Source organism: Calonectris borealis, chromosome 2, assembly GCF_964195595.1.
Source record: "Calonectris borealis chromosome 2, bCalBor7.hap1.2, whole genome shotgun sequence".
Lineage (NCBI taxonomy): Eukaryota > Metazoa > Chordata > Aves > Procellariiformes > Procellariidae > Calonectris > Calonectris borealis.
Window position 1 is genome coordinate 40,811,009 of NC_134313.1, and position 23,733 is coordinate 40,834,741.

Genomic DNA, 23,733 nt, shown 5'->3' on the forward strand with positions numbered 1-23,733 from the left:
AAAAGATATAGTTTTTAGAAGTTAAGAACTAGTATAGAAATTATCCAGTTTAATACGCATTCTAAAATTCTTGTTGCATGGTTCTAACAAAAATCACGTTAACATGGCTACGAATATGTCATCTCCATGGATCAATTTTTCTCAAAATATTTTCGAATAGGGGAAAAAACACCTGGATGTTGGGACAATGAAACAAAAAAATTTAAGAAACAGAGTATATGCTTGCTAAACAAGAATTATGTTTATTTAGCTAGTGAATCACCTAGAGGAGTAAATCTTCACTTTCATGATAGCAATCTGTCAGGCTTGCAAACACCCAGAAATAGGAATTAAAGATTATTTTAAATGTAGTTATAAAGGTCATAAAAAGTCTGATTTAGACTGAGGTACATTTACTCAAAACTGAGATTCATTGAGTGGTAGCAAACAAACAGTTCCTCAGACAAATGCACTCTTTTCAGTATACATGTTACAGAAAAAAATAAAGAAATGTGCATTAACTGGTGGTGTCCACCGAGCTGCATATTAATATTCTCTTACACCAAACAGTTTGAAACAAGGGAAATGTCATTCTAATATAATTTTATGTTATGTTTCATTTGGCTAAACTGCAGCTTAAAGTTGCTTTGCCATATTAAAAGATTACTACAATAATTTTCACATGAACATTTAGACTTGAGTTTTACTCCAGGACTAAATATGGCATGATTTGCTTTTAATCTGTTGAATAGCTAAAAACTGACAATTAAAAAAACTACAACAAAGAAAAAATTAAGTTGAAGCAATGTGAATCTCACATCATTGAACCACTTCTAATGGTTAAATGTTAGTATTTAACAAATTCAAAGAGTTAATGAATCCTTGCATTCGTTCGGTCTCCTGTGCCTTAGCTAGGATGCATAAATACAAAAGACAGCAGATACTGGTAAAAGCTTCAGGACAGAAAGTGCTTGACGAAGGTACAGTTCTCAAGTGTGTTTGGTGAGAGAGTATAAGGGCAGATGCACTGATGAGAACCATTACAAGAAGAGTCAATTTTGTGTTAAAGTGTTCAAAGATGTCACCTTAAGCAGAAAAAAGCTTTAATAACGTCTTCTTAGACATATTAGGCATTTCCAGAGTCTACATCATTAGTGTTGTAATTCTAGCAGGACATCTCCATATAGTTATTGTTTGTTTCTATTTCTTTCCTGGAAAAAAAAAAAAACAACAAAAACAGAAAGGAAAATCATGTTAATACACACAGTTCAACATTATCTGCTTTCCTCTCATTAGAGCAGTTGCATTGCTTGCAACTGCAATTTCTCTAAATCAGCCAACAAGCATTCAAGGAAGAAGCTTCACTTTTTTTCTGGAACATGAAATATCTAGTTCAAGTCAACTTCTTAAAAAGAAACCCAGAAGCATACATCAAACTAAAAGGCAAATATGTTCCAAAAAAAAAGCTATCAAAAAGACGTTTTATAATGTTACTTTTAAATCACTTCCAATAAAATATATTGCACAAAGTGAACTGAGTAAGGAGACCAAGGGGCCTACAAACAAGGCAAGAAAGAGGGACCCTAAATCTTCTGCTTAACTTGTCAAAAAATGCTCTGCGTGAATATTTAATGTTCTACTCTCCATTCATTATATTCCTGAAAAAGTAAAGATCATATTCCCAGGTATCTCATTCAAAGCCCACTATAATAAAATGTTTCAATGTCCTTAAGATCAAAAGGTAAAGGAACAAGTTGCCCCAGTACCTCCTCCTCCATACAAACACATTGCTCAAATGGCGAGACAAAGAATTTAAAAAGAAAAGCCATCCATATTTTGTTTAGAAATTACTTTTAATAACAAAATGCAAAACCAGTAAGGTAGGAATGGCTGGAAAAAAACCACTTGAATGCAAGCCTGAGTTGCAGACAAGACCATATTCACTACAAAGCCCTCACAGCATTGCGAGATGGTGCATTTGGTGTAAAGGAACAAAGTGTGTTACTGTGTAATACAAACAACGATAAATAACTTTGTACAGTTATGGGCTAAAATACTAATTGCACTGTATCTCTATCAGGGACTAACAAATTCTTCCTCTGTATTACAAGTCTAACAGCGTAAATAACATTTTCAGTGTTTTATCATCATCCTCCATTTTCTCTTTGTTAAACATACACTTAGGCATTATGACTATCTCTAGGAAAAAAAAAAAACAGATCAATAAACTATATCTCATTGCCTTCATTACGTATCTTCTAGACTGTAAAAAGACACCATAGTTTGACCCTAAGAAACTAAGAATTTATCTTCCAATAGCATTTCCTTTCTTAATATGTAAAACTGAGCACGTTATATACATGTTTTAAAATACCTTCATGGAAGAGAGGTAGGTGCCCTCCCCCATTTAAAAGAGAACAAAAAACTCATTTCCAGTATTTTTATTATTATTGCATTACACAGCATGTTATAAATGGAACATAAACATAGCAGGGAAAACCAAAATAAACCAGGAGGCATTTGAACAATGATTTCAAAAGCACTCTATCTGATACCATGCTGAAATTTTATTATGCTAGAAACTATTTAGGAAAAGTGCAAATTAGTATTTGAACCCAAATAAATTCTGCCAAAAAGACACTATAATGAAAGAAGAGGATACATAACATTTATACTGGTTATTAGAGTAGAGCTGATGATCTAGTCCTCTCCAAGACAGACCTCCGAGTTGCTTCAAGATGAACACCAAGAAAGTAAAGCTCACACAGAGTTCTTGGTTACAATAAGCAGCTCACGGTCCCAGCAGCTCTACGTCTAAGACTGTACATTCTCTAGGGCAGAACTTCAACACATTTAAAGCGAGAGTGATACTTGCACTATTCTGCTAGAAATTATTTTTTCCTAGTTCAAAGAGACATGACTAATATTTGCATACTAAGATACTGCTCTTAAAATGTGAGATTGATAGTATCAGTCATTAATACAAACTGATACATTAACAGTGCATGTCTAGGCTGAAAACAGATGATCACTGGCCTCATGCCTCACTATGCATGTAAGGCATTCAAAAATAGCCTTCTCAGATTATTCCTCTACTATTAGGAGACTTCAACTGAAAGAACTGCACAAAGCGCTGAAAAACACTGTGGTATTAAGTAGTAGCCTATGAAACTGCGATGTTAAATAATGAAATATCAGTATTTTAATAATTTTGAATACTACCTACACACAAATAAAATCATCGGTTCCTGCCCATTTGGAAGTATTACATATGTAACCATTGAGTCAAGCTGTCTAGAAAGCCTCTCTGCAACTGCTGCACAGTAAACTGACCAACCTAGTGCTCAAAATGCATTTAAGTCCATAAAAATTGAAAGTAGAAAGGGAATGAAATCCTGACTACCTGCTTCCAATAGATGAAATTTATAATACTTCCTTTATTTCAAGTCCATTTTGAATTCTACAGAGGAAAAAGGCTTCAAAACAACACCAGCACACCCCTCCTGTAGTCTCAAAGTTATATATTACTACATTTATATTTAAATACTTAAAGCAGACATACAAAACTTGACATTTTTCAATGCAAGTGAATAGTACATTCTTCAGATATTGGTATCAGTGACATCTGGCACTCTGCACAGCAAAACGGACAGAGAGAAAACCCTATTTATTCAAAATGCAGGTAGTGGTATTGCACTTAAAAGCAAACTAAATCCCCCCACAGCTTCAAGTCAGATCACACTCGCTACCACTGCCTTTTCCTGTCTCAAAAAGTATTTCTCTTGTAGCTTTTGTTTGATTTTTTGTTTTTGTATAAACAGTGATTATAGACAAATTAGCAGAAGACTTCATCCCCAGCAGGTTTCTACCACCAGAGCAGGGGAAGTTTCCAGCGTACCGATTGGATTTCACTGCATTTCTCTTTCACCCAACATCTCTTATTTCTTAGATTCAGATGAGCAAAACCTTTGCCACATCTCTTGAAATGCTCTTGGATAAAAAGCCTCTCCAGTTAATTTAAGTTCCCTGCCAAAGGCCAGCTTCACTTCAGAACTCGCAACGGTGAGGTTACCTGGCTTTAGAGGGAGTTTATGAGCAGGACATGGAAATTAAGTACCATTCGAATTAGAACAATGTGGGAATGCAGCAGCTGGTTCAAGGTACCTGCCAGCTGCAGACCATGCAAATAACTTTCTACACAAACTGACAAAACCAAGTGAAGGTGAACCTAAAAATGCTTGGGCCTCGGAAACATGCATCAATCTAGTGCAAACAAAAATATGGAATTACCTTGGTCTGAACTGCGAGGCTGACTTACTTCCAAATTTCAGTTCTCTGAATTCAGGGCATTAACCGAATGATGCTGTGCTGAAAAGTAGCTGCAATGTAATTTATCCTCAGATTTAACAAAACCTCTATGCTATCAAAATTTCAAAATACAAAGCAATAAAAATGTTTCCTGATCCGATTTGAAAAAAAAAACTACCGAGATGCACACAACACTGACTTCTGGAATTTTTTTGTCAAAAAGAAAAGAAATTAAAGTGTCTCATTATTAGTAGCAAAAATGTAAATGGTAGCCTAACAACAACAACAAGCAGCAGCTACTACAGTCCTCAGCTGTATTTTTTTCTTCCCCAAGATCCAACACATTGAAGCTCAAGGTGAGGGAAGGTAGACCTGAAAGAAGGACTTTTGCTTTTTTTATAGCAGTTGCAAGTACAAGCATTTCAAGGTGTCCATTTTGAAAGCTATGCAGGATTGCAAACTTGCACAAGCAAACTGCAGATAGTTCCCACACACACTCACTTCCAGCACAATCAGCTATACTTGCAAAAAAACCCTAGAATTTTGCCAAACTTTTGCATCTTACTGCAATGTTTAATATGTTCATGCCTGAAGCTGAACATGCCCCTCTCCCAAGAGGTAGCATTCTCACAGCAGCTTCAGAAGGGAATGCGTAGCACATCTTAGTTCCTTCACGGCAAACTGCAATTTAATCTTCAGCTTAAAAGCCCTGCTCATCTGCAATGTAAGCTAACATGTCAGACTGCATTCTGTGAAGTGAGGCACAAGCAGACATCTCCTCTGCCAACTCCACTGCGTGGGCAGAAACACCTGGCAGAGGCAGAACAGACAGCTGTAGAGGTGGTGAGAAGAAGCCACAGCAAAGTTCATGAAAGCTCCTTTACTACTGGCATCAGCCATAATCTGCAGTTTATTGCACCCCGGTGTACCATTACAGCTATGACAGCGTAAACATTGACCTCAGCGCTTGAGAACCACAATGAAAAACAGATTACTGAGAAAACTGAGAAATGCTAGGAATAGTTTACTCCATTTATGACACAGATCTCATTGGCTGTTGACATAAACTACATTACTGAAACTTTAAAATTGTGTCAAATAAAGGTCCTTTTTAACTTCGCACTCTTGAATTTCAAACTAGAGGGGGTAAATCTCCTGAAGACGGAGATTACCTTAAAACCAGATAAAAATATTTAAATACATTTTTCTGAGAAGCACTTCTGGGAGTTCTGGGAAGATGGGAAAGAAGGATCAAATGGGAAGGATATCTAGAAGCCTTACATGGACCTAGAAATTTTTCCTGTGTAGATGCCATCCCCTCCCTAAACACTCATTTTCTCATATTCCTTATCCCAACATGAAAACGACAAGGCACAAATTAAAAATCAAAGTCAACATAGGAAGTTAAACGAGGTTTTACAACTCCAAAGCAGTTCCTTCTCCTGGTAAGCCTTATGAATTAATACTCATCTGAGACGCTCCTGCTGCAAATCATTTGAACTCCAGACAGTAAATAAGGCTTATATAAAGCATATAAATATTAAGACAGTCTGAAAAGCTACAAGACCTAGACTTCTAATTTATTTATTCTTCCTATTAGTTTTGATAGCGTTTTAATTATTTCAGTTTCTGAAACATACTTAGTAAAAATGTGAACACGTTACAGTAAAAAGGTAAATAAATTTAAATTTGAGCAAACACATGCATTGTTAGTAGAACATGGACAGACCATATTATTTTATTATGGTAACAATAAAGGCAGTAAGAACTTAATCCACATCTGAAATTCCACAGCACATTAAATAACAGGGTACGAACATTCAGAAGGCAGAGTTGGGGAAAGAAACCTAACTACTTTAAAGATACCATATGATAACACACAACGAAGAAAGGCTCTGCAGAAACCAAGCTTGAACTGCATGAGCCAGAAAAGCCCCTCCAATCTTGTTTTCCCAGGTGGATACTCTCAGTGATAGATTGGCCAATTCTAACTACAAGTAGCAAGTACTTCCTTTCAGTGCTGTACATTGTTAAACACTGAAATATAAGATTTTAATTAGCAGCCATTTCAGCAAGTTCATTAAAAAGTAAAAAAAAAAAAAAAAAAAATCAAGCTTCTAGATCCTCATTATTGTTTATTAACAATGCTGACAGTATAACATCAGCTTTTGAAGACTGACAACATATAACTTCTAACTACATTTATGGAAATTGCATTCAGTGATGATCATTGTCCCAGCAAAACGAGCAGAAAGATGACTCCGACACTTTTGTTAATTTTTCTCAGATGCCCATGGGCAATAACAACACGATCTTGTTTAATTGCTCTGCTAAGAAATCTATAGTAGCCTTGGAAGGGAAATGACATCCACTGCAGGGCCTACAAAATACACGGGGGAAGAACTTCTCAGACAATTTTTCTTTAAGCCTCACCACTCATTCTCTTTGCACATGTGTAACTCAAATTCCAGTCTGCCATGAGGAAACATGAACTTATTTTATCTTAGTTTCTCATTATATTCTATATGAAAGTGCAATGAACATGCAAGCTTATGTTTACTTTTTCACAACTGACTATAATCCCTAGGTACAGCAGCAAAACAATAATTATAATTACCTGTCAATATTGAGTACACTACCAGGCCTCTGAAAAGGTGCTCACAAAGAACTGGGCTCTAACAGCTCATCATCTGATATGAATTCTTATAATATATCATTTCAACTAGATGAATCTGAAGGTTAAAGCTGATCAATTTTGATACAAAACTTAAACAACCCTCGTTCAACTGAATCTACAGAAACAGCTGTACTACATATGCAAGATCTGTATGGTTTTGAAGTGCCATTTTTTCCAGCAAAGCACCACCAGCAATCTTCACTCAAGTTTCTGCTAACTAGCCCACCTGTGGCATGAATCAGTGAAGCAAGGATGAAGTACTGCGTGGAGAGTCACACAGGGTGCGACTTCCTTGCAATATGCAGGCATATTTCTTCCCTGCAAACTGCAGGAAAAGCACCAGTGTTCTAGTCAATTGGTTCTTATAAAGCAGTGCAATCTGAGGAGATGTAGCAGGAAGCAGAAGACTGCCGCATGAATTTTAACAGCTATTCATGTATACTCAAGGTTCTGTGGTTTTGCTCTGGAAGAAAAGATTTAGAATTACTCCTTTGCATTAAAAACCACACTTAAAAGACACAGCATTTAGAAAAGGTGGAGTTGTCACAAACCAAGCTCAATTCAAATTTGAAGTCTTGCCTTAGGTAGCTACCTTCATATTTAAGGACACTAAAGAATTAGATTCGAAAAATGGCTGGTCTCTTACTCGTTAAGGTAAACCATTTAGTTGATGTTCCTAGCTTTTCCAATAGGGGTCCCTATTTCACAGGAGAAATTGGTCTTTGAAATCCCAGAGTCAGGGAATTGAAAACCACTCCATAAAAAGGACTCCGTAGGCTTGATTTTGCAGGTAGGAATTTCAAGCCGAAAAGAAAAACATGACAAGATCCATACAAGTGTCGCTATAACCTAAGACCGCCTGTGAGTTTAATTACATTCCATCTCTTTCATTCAATAGTCCAATACCGCACTTTCCCTGTTGCAGCATCTTGTCCCTTACTAGAGAAAGGCAGGCCACACCACTACTCAAACTCTTACATAGTTACTCTATGCTATACCATATTTTAACATCGAGACCTCTCCGTACTATCCTCATCCTGTAATAAATTCTAAACACTACCTCTGAACAGAAATAATTTACCAAACGCACAGAAAACAGGCACATTTGAAATCCATGTGACTATAACAAGAGAACTTGCAGGTCATTTTTAAATGTCTCGAAAAGACTGAAGATGCAAAAGCAAATGAAGACACGGTAAATAAGCACACCATCATGGGATGAAAATTCTGGATCAGTATGTCTAAAATTATTCTAGCTCCAAAGAATCCTCTTCTCCCAAGACGAGGGGTACACAGTCATCTCACAATCATCAAAGGAGTAAAAACGTATCTTCTGTTTCTACTTTCTGACCATATTGTTTTTTCTTAAAGCAGATACGAGACCTGCAATATCATCTTCATTTATAAAGATGAAACTGTAGATAAACATCAAGTTCAAGGAAATTGTGAAATAACGGCCCTTGAAACATCATCAAAAGCATACAGGAAATGCACAAGTTTCTCAGAAGATATTACATAATCTGTTTTATTTACTGTTTTGAACCTCTTTTAGATGTAAATACACAAACTTTAAAAGGTTGTCTGGTACAACTATCATTTAACTACATAAAAAACACTGGTCAACTACTTTCCTTGACTTGTATGTATTTCCTTGACTGTGGATGTATCTATACCTGACTTTGACATCATAACCTAGTAGTTGATGGCTGGGGGCTAAGGGGAGGAGGAAATGTCTACAGTTCACTCTTCATGCATGTTTTCTCACTTCCCTCCTTCCTTTAAGATATTTTTAAGAAATATTAAATCAAGCATAAAGTCAGCAATGTCCTGGAGCAGAAAGGAGTTACACTGCTTAACACTGCAGCCTGATTATGACCCAATTATCAGAGAAACAGAAGTTACATTAGTATCAGAATGAGGGGAAAAAAATGAAATTACTCCTTTTGAGAGTCAGAAAGTTTTAGCTATATCAGCATTCCTATTACAAGACATGTAGTACAACAGGAGAAAGCTAACATTTTAAATGCTTATTTACCTGCCATTTAAAGGCTTCCTGAAAAGTAAAAATTCCAAATGCAAATTAGATATACACAAATATACTGAATTCCTCTATCTTCTCCCGGAAAAAAATTAATTAATTTTCTGAACTATCTCACTAAGAAAACCATCTAAAGTATTCTACAGTTACGTGGCACCAATCTTTTTTTCCATTATATGCTACAAAAGTAGAATTCTGCACTAAAAAGCACCAAACGAAGTCCTAGGACAACAGGTAATTGCAGGTTAACAAGCCATCATCTGAGGGTGAGGAAACTGTAATCTTCCAACAACTGTGTTTTTAATCAGAGCCACATTTCATTTTGATCCATATATTTACTGAAGATCAGGCACAAAACTACTAATACAGTTTTTTTTTTTCTTTTCAATACCTTTTATTTTCCTAATGTAATTATGTGCTCTCAAATGGCATATTTTAAGACTTCTGTTCCTTTTTTTTTAGATCTTATTGCTACTGCTTTCTGTTGAAAGACAATCAAACACGTTTTTAAATAATCTGCACACAAATATGCACATTTACACAAAGCAGCAGCTCCAGCTAAGCACTAATGCAATTTCAGATTATTTCAATATACTACTGACAGAACTCCTGAAGAACATCGCTGATTTCTTTGCTCCTTTGGTGAAAGAACACAGCACTTTTACGTTTAAAATAGGACACTGGAACCTGAGTCATAAGAGAAATGTGAATGACTACTGTACAAATTTGTTTCCAACCCCAATTGTAGATACTTTACCCACACCAGGGTCACACCAAACAGTGGTAGACACTAGAGTTCTAATATTTACGCTTAGAGAGACTATTCATAGTCATTTGCAAGTAACCTTTATCAAATAGCAAAGTTACTGAAGTTTCATGTTAATCACAGACTATTCATTGCACTTTTATAAGTATACTGCCATATTTTAATAAAACATACTGCTAGGTCATATTGGAAATTAATTATTGATCCTCCTGAGTTGTTAAGATTAAATTTTTACAACCAATTATTTTAAAATAAGTTAGCTGGAATGACGAACAGTTATAAAGTAAATTAAATCCATAAATCATATGCTGTTTACTATGTTTAGATCACTGGCTCTATGCAAGTTTCTTACCACCTATGCAACAACAAAACATTAATTGAACTTTAAGGAACATGTAAATGACTACTGCTGCTTGATGCATTTAATATTTTATTAACAGCAATAAGCACATTTTTCATGACAGAAACACTAGAAACAAAGTGATTGCCACAGCTGCTACAGAAAATGGGCATGAACTTAATTTACACGGTTCTACTGGCAGTAGAAAGTGCTCTAATTTAAATACAGCTCCATAAAAGCCTAGCTGGCGCTAGGTAATAAAGGATTATTCAATTAACCATAAACCCGAGCTGACAATACTAACTGTTGCATTTCCAAACTATTATTGAATCATAAAAGAGTTAACAACTGTATATTTACAATTTAAAGACAGGTAGTTTGTACACTGTGTGATAAACGAAGATACCTACAGGTTTACAATCAACACTCAATCGTAAGAGAATGATAAAGATGAACTCTTAGTAGCTGTCATTAGTTTAATTTGGTCTTCCTATATTTTAAGTACATATTCATTTGCTTAAGGCATATCTCAAATCCATCTACAAAGAGATAACCTCACAACCAGACAGGCAGCTCTAAAGTAATTTTTTATAATTTGTCACAAAATTTGTATGATGCTGTAGAAGAATCAATGTCTATTTTGCAAGTATCTTGACAAGTATGTTTTCTCCCAATAGTATTGGGAAAGGTAACTGTTAACAGAGGAATGCAGCGTTCAGTGCTTGAGTCATACAGATACTGTATGTTTCCCTGTAGGTATTAAAGGAAACAGTAATGTTACTTTATTACACAAATATGCATAATCACAGTCATTTAGTTAGGCCCCTACTAAATGCTGAATTTAGTACTTTGAATTTTAAGTTTAGCATACATAGAAACACTAGCAATAATCTATGTTCCCCCTCTCCATTATATTTTGTGGCTTTCATCTACTACAGAGGGAACAAAACCACAAATAAAACACATTATCTCCCTGAGTTGCTAGGGCATGTCTGAATGCTGACTCTTTTGATAAGTTTTTTCACAGAAGTAGATGCTTTAGAAGCAAACCAGTTATTTGTGCAGTGTCTTAAAATATCAAAACTTAAAAAAATACTGAAACATGACAGCTACAGAGAAACATGATAACCTTAGTCCTTCTGAAACATTACCAAAATCACAGTGAAGTTGTACTAAAGCCTGAAAAAGTCAAAGTTTTCCCCTTACATGGAATATTAGTTAAGAATGTGGCCTGTCCTCCCACCACCAAGATGGCAGGAAGTAAAAATACTGATTTAGGGCATATTCAGTTTTCTTTTTAGAAAAAAAATTCAAAAGGCATTACAGACCCCACTGGGATATTCATCTTGCCACCAAACAATAAAAAACTTCCAACGTGACAATTTATTGCAGAGCTGCGCAATAAAACCACAAAATTTATTTTGGGTATGCATGACACTGGTCTATATGAGGTGCAACATGTGTGTTGAAGGATCAGGAATGTACAAGAGGGGTGGAACCACTGCAGCACTAGAAACCTAAGAGCAGTAAGGAGGCTGTGAAGCAGGTGAAATTCTTACGCAGCCAGAATTATGGCAGTTTCAAGAAGTGAACAAATTCAGACTTCACATCCCACAAGGCCCCTAATTAGCATAAACCCTAGACTTTTGGTTTTTTATTCAGTAGGTGGTGTGACAGGATGAATAGAGAGCACTACCACCAAACTGCAAACTCCCATTTCTGAATACTTGCACATCATCTAACTGGTACAATAGTTCCTGAAATGTTTCTAACCATGAAACAAATCATACATTTACAAGCAAGCCTGGAAAGAAAATAAATATAGCAAAAGTAAACATTGTGGCCAATGGTGAACATAAGTGTTATTAGTAGGGAGAGTACACACAAGACAAAGCAGACATGTACTATAAAATAACTTGAATTAAATGCCTTTTTCCCTTGCCTGTTTTTCTGAAATACTGACCTCCAAAACTAAAGGTTTCTCTACAGATTTGTCATAGGTATACTTTTCTTTGCAGAAATGAACTACACATTTCTTTTTTTAGGAAATGCACTATGAGAAATGTCCCAAAAAATTATTCTGACACTGTACAAGTCATCACTATATCACTTCTGTGTTTCACAATTGTACAAAAGAAAAATTGAATTACGGGGAAAACCTTCTTTTCACTGTAATCATGCTGTTAAGATTTTGTTAAAGCAGAATTTGAATTGAAATGTTACATAAAGTAAGCTTCTCCTGTAATTTCAGGATTTTTGTGATATCCAGAAACCATAAAAATCTAAACTAGAAGACTTCAATTACAGATAATACACTCAATTCAGTTTTTGTTTACTTTGAAGAGTAAAACATGTCAGAAGTCCCTTATGCAGGCCTATGTTAGTACTGTGGTTAAACACATGCCTGTGTTAACAAAACAAGTTACAAGAACTGAAATCTTTTCATTAAGAGCCAGCTATATCAAGTACAGACACCTTGGGTAAAAAGCACCACTTTCTGATTCAACATTCACACACAGAAATTCTAGGTGTATGAAAAACAAGGTTTCCAAAACCAGAAAAAACAGGAGAGCTACTATAACGACATTGATTTCTTACCCTACGCATGGCTTCCTCCTCCTCTTGACGCTTCTCATAATGTGCAAAGTCATCAAAGATTGAGGTGGTATGCTTGAAAGTAGCAATTATTTTAAGCACTTGCTTGGCTTTTTCTAGGGGTACCTCTTGAGTGTCCCTCGAATTGGTAACCGGTTTGTTGTCATTGTTTTCCAAGCGAATATGCCGCAGTTGGTTATTGGGAACGTCTTTGACAAAGATCCATTTGACATCAAACTTCCCCTTCCACTTATCCTGAGACCAGACACCAGCATATGCATTGTAGTCCACAACAGACTTCATCTCAGCCACTCCACAGAAGTGTCCACTGCCATTCACACTGAAGAGTAAATAGAGTGGGCCTTTTCCATTCAGGGAACGGTAAGCAGCATCCAAGCGCTTATTACCATGTTCGGTACTACACCAGATAGAGTACTTAATGGAGCGATGAATATCGTCCTCTGAATAACTTTTGATTATAAACACACGTCCATTCTTCAGATTCCAATCGAAGTCTTTGGGATTGTAGTTGTTTATGGCCTTTAGTTTCTCCAGCACTGGGTGCACTTCCACACCAGAAGGCGAGGAGCTGACGGATACAACACCTAAACCAAAGTTCTCACTACCAGCTCCATTGTTCTGGCTGAAGCCCACACCCCTGTTACGAGGAGCTACCCAACGGTTTTGCAGCTGTTGCTGCTGCAACTGGTGAGGCTGGGCCTGCTGCTGAGGTCCTTGTTGCTGTTGTGGTTGCTGTGGCTGAGGCTGCTGTTGAGGCAGTTGGCTTTGCACCAGTGGTGGTGGTTGAATTAATGGCTGAGGCTGCTGGATTATAGTCTGAGGAGGCAGTACTGGTTGGGCTGGGGGTGCTTTTACCACTGACCCTTTGTCATCCCAAGTTCCAATATTCATGTTGTGTTTTATAGGTGGTGGTGGTACAGCAGGGCCCCCAATGCCCACATTACCTTTAGGCTTGAGTTTCGGCTGAGGTTTAGCAGGCTTCCTTGCAATGGCAGCCCATGAGGTTGGTTTAGGTGCTGAACTGCTAACTGGGGGCACGCTGTTTGCTGCAATGCTTGTCATACCTGTACTGCTCAGAGCTGAACCTACAGTTTTTGTTACAGCAGCCGTCATATCTCCACCAATTTTCAGTCCAGTCATGCCTTGCTCAATGCTACTAATCCCAGGCACCTTGCTCAGAGTATCACTGCCAAATCCAGCCTGTCCATCTGCTATGGCTCTCCCAAGAGAACTGGGTGGATAGCCATAGCTGCTGCTGTAAGCAGAGCTTTGCGTTGATTGTCCCTGAGATCCACTTGTCCCCCATGTAGAGAAGTCTGCATTCCCAGGAAAAAAATTAAATCCATGCTGCCCGAGAAATGGAGGGGTATTTCCTAATGCCCCAGGCTGACTAAATACACCATCAGGTATGTAATGATGTTCACCATTACTCATCTGTCCATAAGTTGTCAAGTATGGCATTGGAGGGTCGCCTGCAGTTGACCATGCTGCTTCGCCTAAAGAGTATGGAAATCCAATGGATGGAGCATAATAACTAGGCATATATGGGTCTGACATTGGTGGATAGCTGTTACTCTGCAAGAAAATAAAACAAAAATTAGCAATATAGACAATTATGCTCAGGTCAAAAAAAACTGTAAAACATTTTTAAGGATTATGAATGCATTTGGAACTTCCACCATTCCTCCGAGCATAAAAGATGAACAAGGTATGTATTAGATATGGTCATTTTTTCCTCAAGAGACGTTTTCAAAGCACTAAAGAGCCCCATTTTTTCTAAGATATTATCTTTATTTTCAGTTACTGAGCTAGGCTTAAAATGCCTCCATGTCAACAGTATCAAGAAAATAATAAGCTACTTTAAAAAACAAGTCATAACAACTGTAGTTTCATAAATACAGAAAAATAGCTGTAACTATGATTTAAAGGTTTGGCATTCTTAGTTTTTTGTCAAATTTCTCATTTCTAATTGGAGACACCTGCCAGAATATTACAGTGAAAAGGATGCAAGGATGCCTGTTTGTTTCAGGAGGAACAACAATCAAACCATAACACTTCCACACTATTGAGAATGGGCATTAAGTATAATCTGTGGCCTAGTAGAACAAAGTTTGCTAGCTAAATTCAAATTCCACTCCCAAGACTCCTGGAAAAATCACAGCATTTACTTCTTGAGAAGATAAAGCTCCAAGACATTTGAAGGACTACCCCCATACAACTTCTGATGATGTTTTGGGGAAAAAACTGCACATTATCATTCTCTAGCTGATGCCTCCTTAATGTTGTATTATTTGGAAAAAAATGGGAAGGCAAGCAAAATTCTCAAAGCCTTTTAATAATTTGCACTTTCTCCCTCTCTCAAGACAGCTACAACTTACAAACTTAACGAATATTATCTTTTGACTACAGAGACAATTCACAGCTCTGAAAATAAGTCATTAACTTCCTGGCAGAAGAGTTATACCAAGCTGTAGTAATATTAAGCTTCAATCTATCATGCCATCAACTGTGAGCTACTTCTACCAACTTCAGAGGAAATCATGTCCAAGCAGTTAATATTTTCTCAGAGCCAATGAAACTGTTGTTTTGAACTCATCCAATATATGATGATTTTGTCATAAATTTAAGGTGCGGGGTTTTGTTTTGTGGTTTGTGTTGTTTTTTTGGGGTTGTTTTTTTCCTCAAGCTTCTTGTAACTGCATCCTTCTGAAATCAGAGCACAAGCACAAGAGCAGGAGACATCAGAGCATACTTTTTAACTGAATCTTTTCCAGAATTATTAATAAGACTTTACCTGTTTAAGATACCGTATGATAAGACAAGATACAATATTCAGGCAAGTAAGCATTGCTAAGAAATATCATCCAAAAATTAATTAAGTCTGGAAGTCAGTTGAACTCTAAAATTAACTTCAAGATAGTAAACAATGTTCACTTACCTGATTTGTCTGACTACTTAGATATGGCTCAAAATCATCATCATTTACTGCATCCTTTTGATGAATCGAACCGTTTTGTACTGAAACTAAAAGTAAATCTGTATTAGGTATACTCTCTGGAAGATCTATGATGCACTTTTAATCTAGACAACACTTCTTAATCGCCTGTACATTGAAATACTTCTACTTGTGCTTTGTTGAGACTTAACATATTATTGTTAAGCACCGCTTTGTTAAATTTAAAGAAAATAGCTCATTCTGTTGATGACCCCGATCAGATCTCAGGAGAGGTCTGGAAAGATGGCAATCAGAGCAGACTATTCCTGACTATTCTTTCCTGAGCTCCACAGACAGAGGAAAAACTATTGGCACACCTTATTTGCACATGCAGTAAATCCAGCGTTTCCAGAAGTACCAGACCAAGTGCAAATGTGCAGACCAACCAGATTAGACATATTCAATAGGTTCAGGGAAGGTTGCAACATACAGCTTTCTCCTGCCAGGAGGAAAGTCAGTTACCCACCAAGACAACCATGAAAGGCACCACTATTCAGCTATTTAATTCTGTATTTCCTACAAATATTATACTGTACTGCATTAGTGGCATTTCTGAAGCTCAGAGGGTACAAAGCAAGACAGAAACAAGAGCTAAAGTCCCCAAGGGTGATTACAATCCTTTCCCAACATATATGCCACTACATGCTGGAATCTCTTCCTACCTGCTCTTCTTGGCCTCCTATTACCTTTAATTTCATCTAAGGCATTACACCTACCTGGGATTTTCCAGCTGCTCAAATTACTTGAGGTAATCTCTCCACCCTCCCCCAGGCTACTATTCAAACAAAGTCAAATTGCACAAATTTCTACTAAGATCCACTGTTTTCCATGGTGCAAAGCAGAACATGGACTTAAACCAGCAATTTGCAATTATACAACTTCAAGATGAAGACCTCTTCTCAAAAATAAATTACTGCTTTTCCGAATGCAATTTTTTTGTTATTTATCAAATAGGTTCAGTGGAAAAAAAAAACAAACAAACAAGTTTTAGAGTGATCAGTAAGGTGCACTGAGAAACCACGACAGCAGAAGTTACAACAAACTAGCAGATTTTCTGACAGCTGGAGACACTGTGTTAGGAACTGACTCCTTGGTTTCCCTCTTTTAGCAAAAGCTTCTGAAAAGTATATGCAACCATGTAACTAAACCTTCAACTTTGCTGAAGTTAGTGTTTAAGAGTGGGTTTTTTTCTGTTTCATTGGGGTTTTTTTTTTGCCACCCAAAGATCACATTGCAAACGAAGTGGTGCCTGGACCAAGTTACTCCAATTTTTTTCCACATTTGACTTTAAAAAAAACTGCCTTCAAGGAACGAAACTAGCTGAAAAAAATGACAAAAGAATAGATATAATCACAAAGAATAACCAAAAATCTTCAGACAGCTAAAAATTCACAATTTAACACAGAACAACAGAAGATTTTTTTCAAAGCAAATATCTGGGAAGGAAGAAGGCAACTCATGTTTCGAACACCTTCTTGGAGTTTTAAAAGTCAGAACTCTTGACACTTCAGTTATTACTAACTGGCACAGTGTGTTTGTATACTAGCTACAGCCAAACATGATGAGCAATGGTGAGCATGATGGGTTTTAAAACTTGATAGAACAATATTCCTAATTAAATACCAAACTTAAATTAACATTAGGTGTTGCAATTTTTTTTCCATAAATAAATAGTTTCAGTTAAGGTCATTAATCATCCTGAATTTACGCACAAGGGTAACATATTAACGAGCTGGAACGCTATATTCCTCTTTATATTTGGCCCAGTCACACAGGGGATGAGCCTCAAAATCTTTTGTCCATGCCATATCCATTGCTTAGACATAACCAAATAGTATGGAGAGCAGAATTCTCAAATACATTTCTGTTATAATGAAAAACATAGACGGCGACATACAAGTTCCTTAAAAGCATGCAATCACAAATAAAGGAATAAACAGCTGCATGTCAAGACTAGAATCCTATCAAAATTAATCTCCTCATACTGACAGCTAATCTTCATAAAACGTGCATCTGCTGTGTTTATTGTTTCAGACGTATCTAAAGGTCACTTAAGACAGAATTATTTTTGGTCTGCCATTAGAACTAATATAGAATGTTCTTGTAAGTGTATCTTCTTTCTTATTCATTCTGTATTGAGATCTTAAGTCAGTGACACAAAACGGTTCTACACTGACATCTTTCCTAGTAAATATATACTTTTCCCAGTGAAATAACATCACTAGAAGTGTGTTTCTTTGGCTTTTCATTCTAACTTTACATAATGTGTTAATAAGGAAGAATGTAGCCCACACACACATTTAACAAGAGCAAACAGATTAAGATGCATGCCTCATTCCCAAAATCTCACATTAAGTGCTCCAACTAAACAGGGCAGTGATGAAGAATACTAATTGAAACTAATCTACAGTTACTAAAAATATCTGTATCAGTCCAACCCTGAAAATACCATATACTTCCGCAAACACTGTGAAAACATACAATGTAATTAGATATTGGGAAGAAACAACTCATCAAATAAAGGAACTTAAGGCTTATATTCTTTTAACTGCTACTATCCTTTGAATAACCACTTGCAAAATACACAAATGATGGCCAAAGGCATAAGAATAAATTTTTCATTAGAAGAAGCCGTTAAACCTCGATTAATGTGGAGAATAAATACTAAAAGAAACACTAACATTTCATTCTTGTTTTAAACCTAATGCTTACATTTAAACCTTCTACAAAACCAAAAATTACATACATATATATGTGAACACAAGTCAGCACTTTCCTATCACAGGTGTGATACACTGGCACAACAAACAAAAGGGAAAAAAAAAAAAAGAGTTTCAGGAATGCCACTTTCTCCCCCACACCATCCCCCTGTAAGACATCATTTGATTGATGTCAGTTCTGATGTTTCATGTCAACTGTACAGTAGTTGACAACTAGAATTAGAAAACTTTCAAGACAGGATAATTCACTCATTCAAGTCTCTGAAATACCAACATTAATATCTGATACAACAGATGGATAGTACTGTTGTACACACTAGAACTCCAATCCCACAGATTCTGGTCAAGGGAAACAGCACGGTACATCAATTTATAATCAACTAGAATAAAGCATCAAAAACATTTTACTAGACAATGCAAATCAGCTACCTCCCAATATCATTTGCAGGTCCAATATTTTTTGTTTCAGTATGAAAAATACTCTATTTCCATGCATACACCCCTTACACTGCTCACTCATACTCTCTCATATGCTCTATCAGACATGTGGACAGTAACCTTTTTACTATCCTCTTTAACATTATTGCTCTTATGCACATAAGAGCAATAGAACCAACAGAACCAACTTCAGATTAGTCTGTTAACTCAGTATCACATCTTCCCTCGAAGCTCCTTTAAGCTGGGACCTATCATGACACCTGAAAAAGAGTACTGTCTGCTAACACGTGGTCAGTAAGGATTGCTGATACTGACTTAATTTATCCTACTGAAAAAGTCTCTAACCCAAAGCCAACTACTCGTGCAACACTGTGCTACCATCTTCAATCTCCTAGCCCTTTATTCTAATGTTAAACCCTAACTTAGTTTCATTAAATAGATGTTACACCAAATAATTTAACAGAATGGAGGAGATTATTGGTTTATTTCACTATAGTTTTCATTTAGGTCATATTCTCACCAAGAGAATACATAGTAAGTATCCATTATTTAAAAGGATGCACTCCATAAAAATCCAACCTCAGAAATGCAAAAATCTCTTCCTTACATAGCAAACTAAGAGATGTGTTTCGATTCAAACATTCTGCACCATTTACAAATTATAGCACACAAAAATATGCTAACATAAATAAGTTAAAGTAAAGCTGACTCATGCATTTTCACTATTAAACAAGCTGCAATGTAACACCCAAATAGTGTTACACTCAAATAGAAACGCTTAATACTTCCACTCCAATTCATATATATGCAATATAGTTCAAAAACTACTTGTATGATTCCCTAATAGATGCATCTCACTAATCTCACTAAAACTGAGATATAGTAATTCAAAGAACATGAAGCACAAACTACTTGCTAAAACGCATCTGACTCTTCTTCTCATTTAAGGGCAACATAGAAGCTATAAACACAAACTATTTCAAAGACACAAAGAAATAGTTAAAAGCTGCAGTTTGGGGAAAAAAAGGTAGAAGTATTAGAATATGAGAGAACAGGTATTCAAGAATGACGAAACTGAGAAGGTCTGAGGAGGTAAACACAAGTTCATTTTTCTCTGAATGCAGAGAAATTAAAAGGAACAGGCCAAATTCAGCAAGATTCAGGAACAATGTGTCACTTCATAAGTGATATATGTAACAAAAAGCAGATAATCTGCTCAGATTAATAGAATAGAGCTAATAGAATCTGACAGAATTACAGAATAAGTACACTGTGGATAACATTAAATGACAGTTCACAGAGAACGATTAGATCAGTTCAGATAATGAACAGCAGGGTGCAAAGAGTACATGAGCTCCAAAAAAAAAGTTTCTTATCTGCGTGAAGAAATAATAAGCATATTAACACACGAAGGTAGCTGTGTGCATGCATAGCTCAGCTTGCTGAGCGCCTAAGAATTCAATGGGCACAAGTGTACTGATTAGGCAAAAAGAATTCCAAATAGAATATTAGTCTTCATATCAAAGATAACAAATTTCAGACCAGAAATAAATTGCAAGATATAATCTGAGATGCTGTTTATGACAGACTTGCCAAGAATTTTAGAGACAATACTAAGTAGTTAGTTCCTTGTTTCTGTGGGAGAGAAGAAACCCCATTGAGTATGGTATTTAAAAACCAAGATGTTGACAGAAACCTAAAAAAAAGTAGAAAAGTACAAGGCCTACAAACACTAAGAGAATACTCTATACTGATGCTAAAATGAAAAGAAAAGCCCACAAAATTTCTGAGAATAAGGAAGGTGATGTGTTCTCCTCACAGATATGAGTAACTAAATAGTCACGTGGCTGTTGTCTCACAAGCTAAGGAAGCTATTCAAAAGATTCTTCCTGATGATTCTAGTACACCGATTCTATTCACTGCACAGAAAGGCCCAAGGTGTACTGTTAAAGATATTATACAAGCATATCACAAAGTCAGCCAAAAAGAAAGAGCTATGTTATCATCCAACTTCTGACATTAATCTTCATTTGCAAAATAAAACATTTTAGATTGATGCACCGCTGTGCCACAGTAAAAATGCTGGGAAATAACATTTTGGCACACAATTTCCTGTTATCTTGCTCTGAAATAAAAGACATCCTATAGCTACCTTCTCTTCCCACGATTGTCTGAAGACACATTAACCTCCATAAACAGCAATATTAGAGATTTATACAGAAATACAAGGAATCAACTTACCTTTATTTCCCTGTCCTTTAGGTCTCTGTACATAGGAAAGTGGGGGAAAAAAAGCAAAACAAGTTCAGTTAGAATCCTCTAATGTTTACTTCAGGATAATTCCACTTATTTGCCAATTCTGCTCTTTTCAACTTAAATACCAGTTTAAAATATTATTTAAAACATGCTATTATAAAAATATTACAATATTATATAAAATAATAAAACATTACAAAAAACCCAACAAAATAATTTTAAAATTGAAATAATTTCACCAAAACCACTGTAATAATCTAGTCCTTCACAGCATGCGAAACTTAACTGGTGTTGAAAACCTGAGCAACAAATGAATTTTGACTGCCCCCCCCAAGAAATATAAGCAATAAACAAATCATAGAGTAAAAGAAAAAAGAAAGTTAGTAGCTTAAGATTACTGCCAGTACTAGAACTTCATTAGAACTTCATTATCATATACCATCTTTTAAGTTGCCTGATGGTTACTTATCAGAGAATAAGAACCTTCAATGCCTTGCTTTTTAGATCTACAAAGGAATATACAGTGATACTGTAAGCTGATCTATGAGTTGTGCATTCCTCGTCTAGGCAATTATATTGAGAAAATGATACAGTCTGTATGAAGCTTTCACACAAGGAAATAATACCTTAAGGAGGTTTGGTTTTTTTTTTTTTTTAGGATTAGTCATTACAAAACACTGTTAATCTGTCATGCACTAAGAATCACTGTAACAGTACAAGTTACAATATCCTTAATTCCTCTATAACAAAATAAAATAGCTTAGAAAAACAAAAGCTAGCCCATGAAAATCTAATTCACCTTCTCACATACGTACAACTAAGCATGAGTGGGTCTCCTGGCTCCATCATTCTCTAACAATCCTGAAAAACTCAGTATTCAGAGGTTTGAAAGTTTAGGGGGCAACCACCTCCATCTTGCTTTTATGTGCATCTGTCTCAGTTACCATAAGACTGTTTTACGCTGCTCCAACTAAAGTGGCACTGGTTAGTCACCTCCCTCTCCCAAAACCAGAGAAAAATCTCTGTAACCTTAAAAACCCCAACCACCTCATCTTTTGGTATGAATCTAATCCAGACAAAAAGGCATGCAGAGACCAACAAGAGACATAGAACTAAAAAAGTTGGGAAGAAGCCTTTGTGGAAGACAGAGAAATAAAAAGCTAAGAGATCACTGAGCTAGAAATAAGTGCATAAAAGGAAACTGGAGAGCATGCACAGAGACAAAAGAAACAAAACATTAAAGGCAGAGAGAGAAAATAAAAGGGGGCAGGAGACTGCAGGGCCAAAACTTTTGGGGAGTGGCAGAGAGGCCCACGGAGGAAGCAGAGACCAAGACAGAAGAGCTACCAGCCAGAAAGAAAGGCCGGCAGAGGCCTAGCAAAGATAAAAAAGCAACAAACTCTGGGCTCCGTGAAGAACCAACTAAAAAAGTGCAGCACAGCGCATGGGGAGAACCAGAGAAGAGCTAGAAGAAGCGGAGGCCGCGGGGAAGGAGCAGAAACCAGAAGCCCGAAGGGAGAAGGGGTGGGTGAGGAGAGAGAAAGGCACGAAGAGAAAGGATGCGGTAACGAGGAGCCAGAGAGAATTCGGGGCGCGCAGGGGAGCTGGGCGCCGCGGGGAGCCCGGCACCAAGGCGCTCCCGGAGCGGAGAGAGGAACCGGGAGCCCGGAGGGGCTTGGCCGGGGCGGGCTCGCTTGCGGGACGAGAACACACAAAGGGGACGGGCCGAGCGGGGGGGCCGAGCCGGCAGGACGGCGGGCCGGGGGGCGCGGGGCTGAGCGCCGGCGGGCCCTGCGGGCGGAGAGGCGGAGCGGCTCTGGCGCGGATCAGCGGTTATAAATAGGGGCTGCCGGGGCTGGGAAAGGGGCCCGCCATCCCGGGCGCCGCCGGCTCGGATTGATCGCCGCTCTCCATGGCGGCGGGGAGGGAAGGAGGGAGGGAGGAGGCCGCGAACCGCGCCGCCCCGGCGGCGAGGGAAGGTGCAGGTGGCCGCCCGGCCGCCGCCCCCCCCGCCGGGGCTAACGACGAGCCAGGGAAGAGGAAAGGGCAGGGAGCGGGCGGCCGCCCCCCCCCCCGCCCCGCGGCCGGTACCTGGTCGACGCTGGTGGCTGACATTCTTCACGGGGAGCCGCGATCCCCTCGCTCCGCTCCACCTGGGCCTCGAGTGATTCCGCACGCCGGGGCCGCTCGCCCGCCCGCCCGCCGCGCCGCTCGCCTCCGCCGCCTCCTCCCCGCCGCCGCCTGATTGTCGCCGCCGCCTGGGCTCGCTGCTGCCGCCGCCGATCGGGTTCCCGCTGGAAGGAGCCGGACGGACGGACGCAGCGCCGCTTCCCCCCCCTGCTCTGGGCTCCGCTTCCCCACAATGGCGGACGGGCTCCGGCTCCCACTTCCGCTCCGCGGCGCCCTGACCTTCCGCTCCCCCTCCGCCGGCGTCGCCACTGACCTTTCCCTTCCCGTCCCCGCCTCCATGTCACGTGGGGAGGGAAAGAGCCCCGCGCGCGCCCGCCGCCAGCGACTCCGATGGCGCGGGGGTGGGGCCTGCGGCGCCTGGCGGGGAGTGCGCATGCGCATGGTGGGGCGCAGGCGGAAGGAGTCGGCGC

General features: G+C 38.2%; 1 protein-coding gene across 4 annotated transcripts; it reads right to left on the reverse strand.

Moving 5' to 3' along the window:
* Positions 1-217: 217 nt before the first annotated feature.
* Positions 218-23,631, reverse strand: YTHDF3 (YTH N6-methyladenosine RNA binding protein F3). 4 transcript variants are annotated; one of them, XM_075141767.1, is made up of 5 exons: positions 23,225-23,331; positions 21,119-21,143; positions 15,663-15,748; positions 12,707-14,299; positions 218-1,190 (listed from the first exon to the last, which is right to left on the reverse strand). In XM_075141767.1, exons 1-5 carry the CDS (start codon positions 23,246-23,248, stop codon positions 1,167-1,169), a joined length of 1,752 nt encoding a protein of 583 aa, XP_074997868.1. In that variant the 5' UTR covers positions 23,249-23,331; the 3' UTR covers positions 218-1,166. The 4 variants fall into 4 exon arrangements, with proteins under 4 accessions (XP_074997868.1, XP_074997869.1, XP_074997867.1 ...); XM_075141766.1 differs by lacking the exon at positions 218-1,190 and adding an exon at positions 3,552-10,858; XM_075141769.1 differs by lacking the exon at positions 218-1,190 and adding an exon at positions 4,524-5,097.
* Between the last annotated feature and the right edge of the window lie 102 nt (positions 23,632-23,733).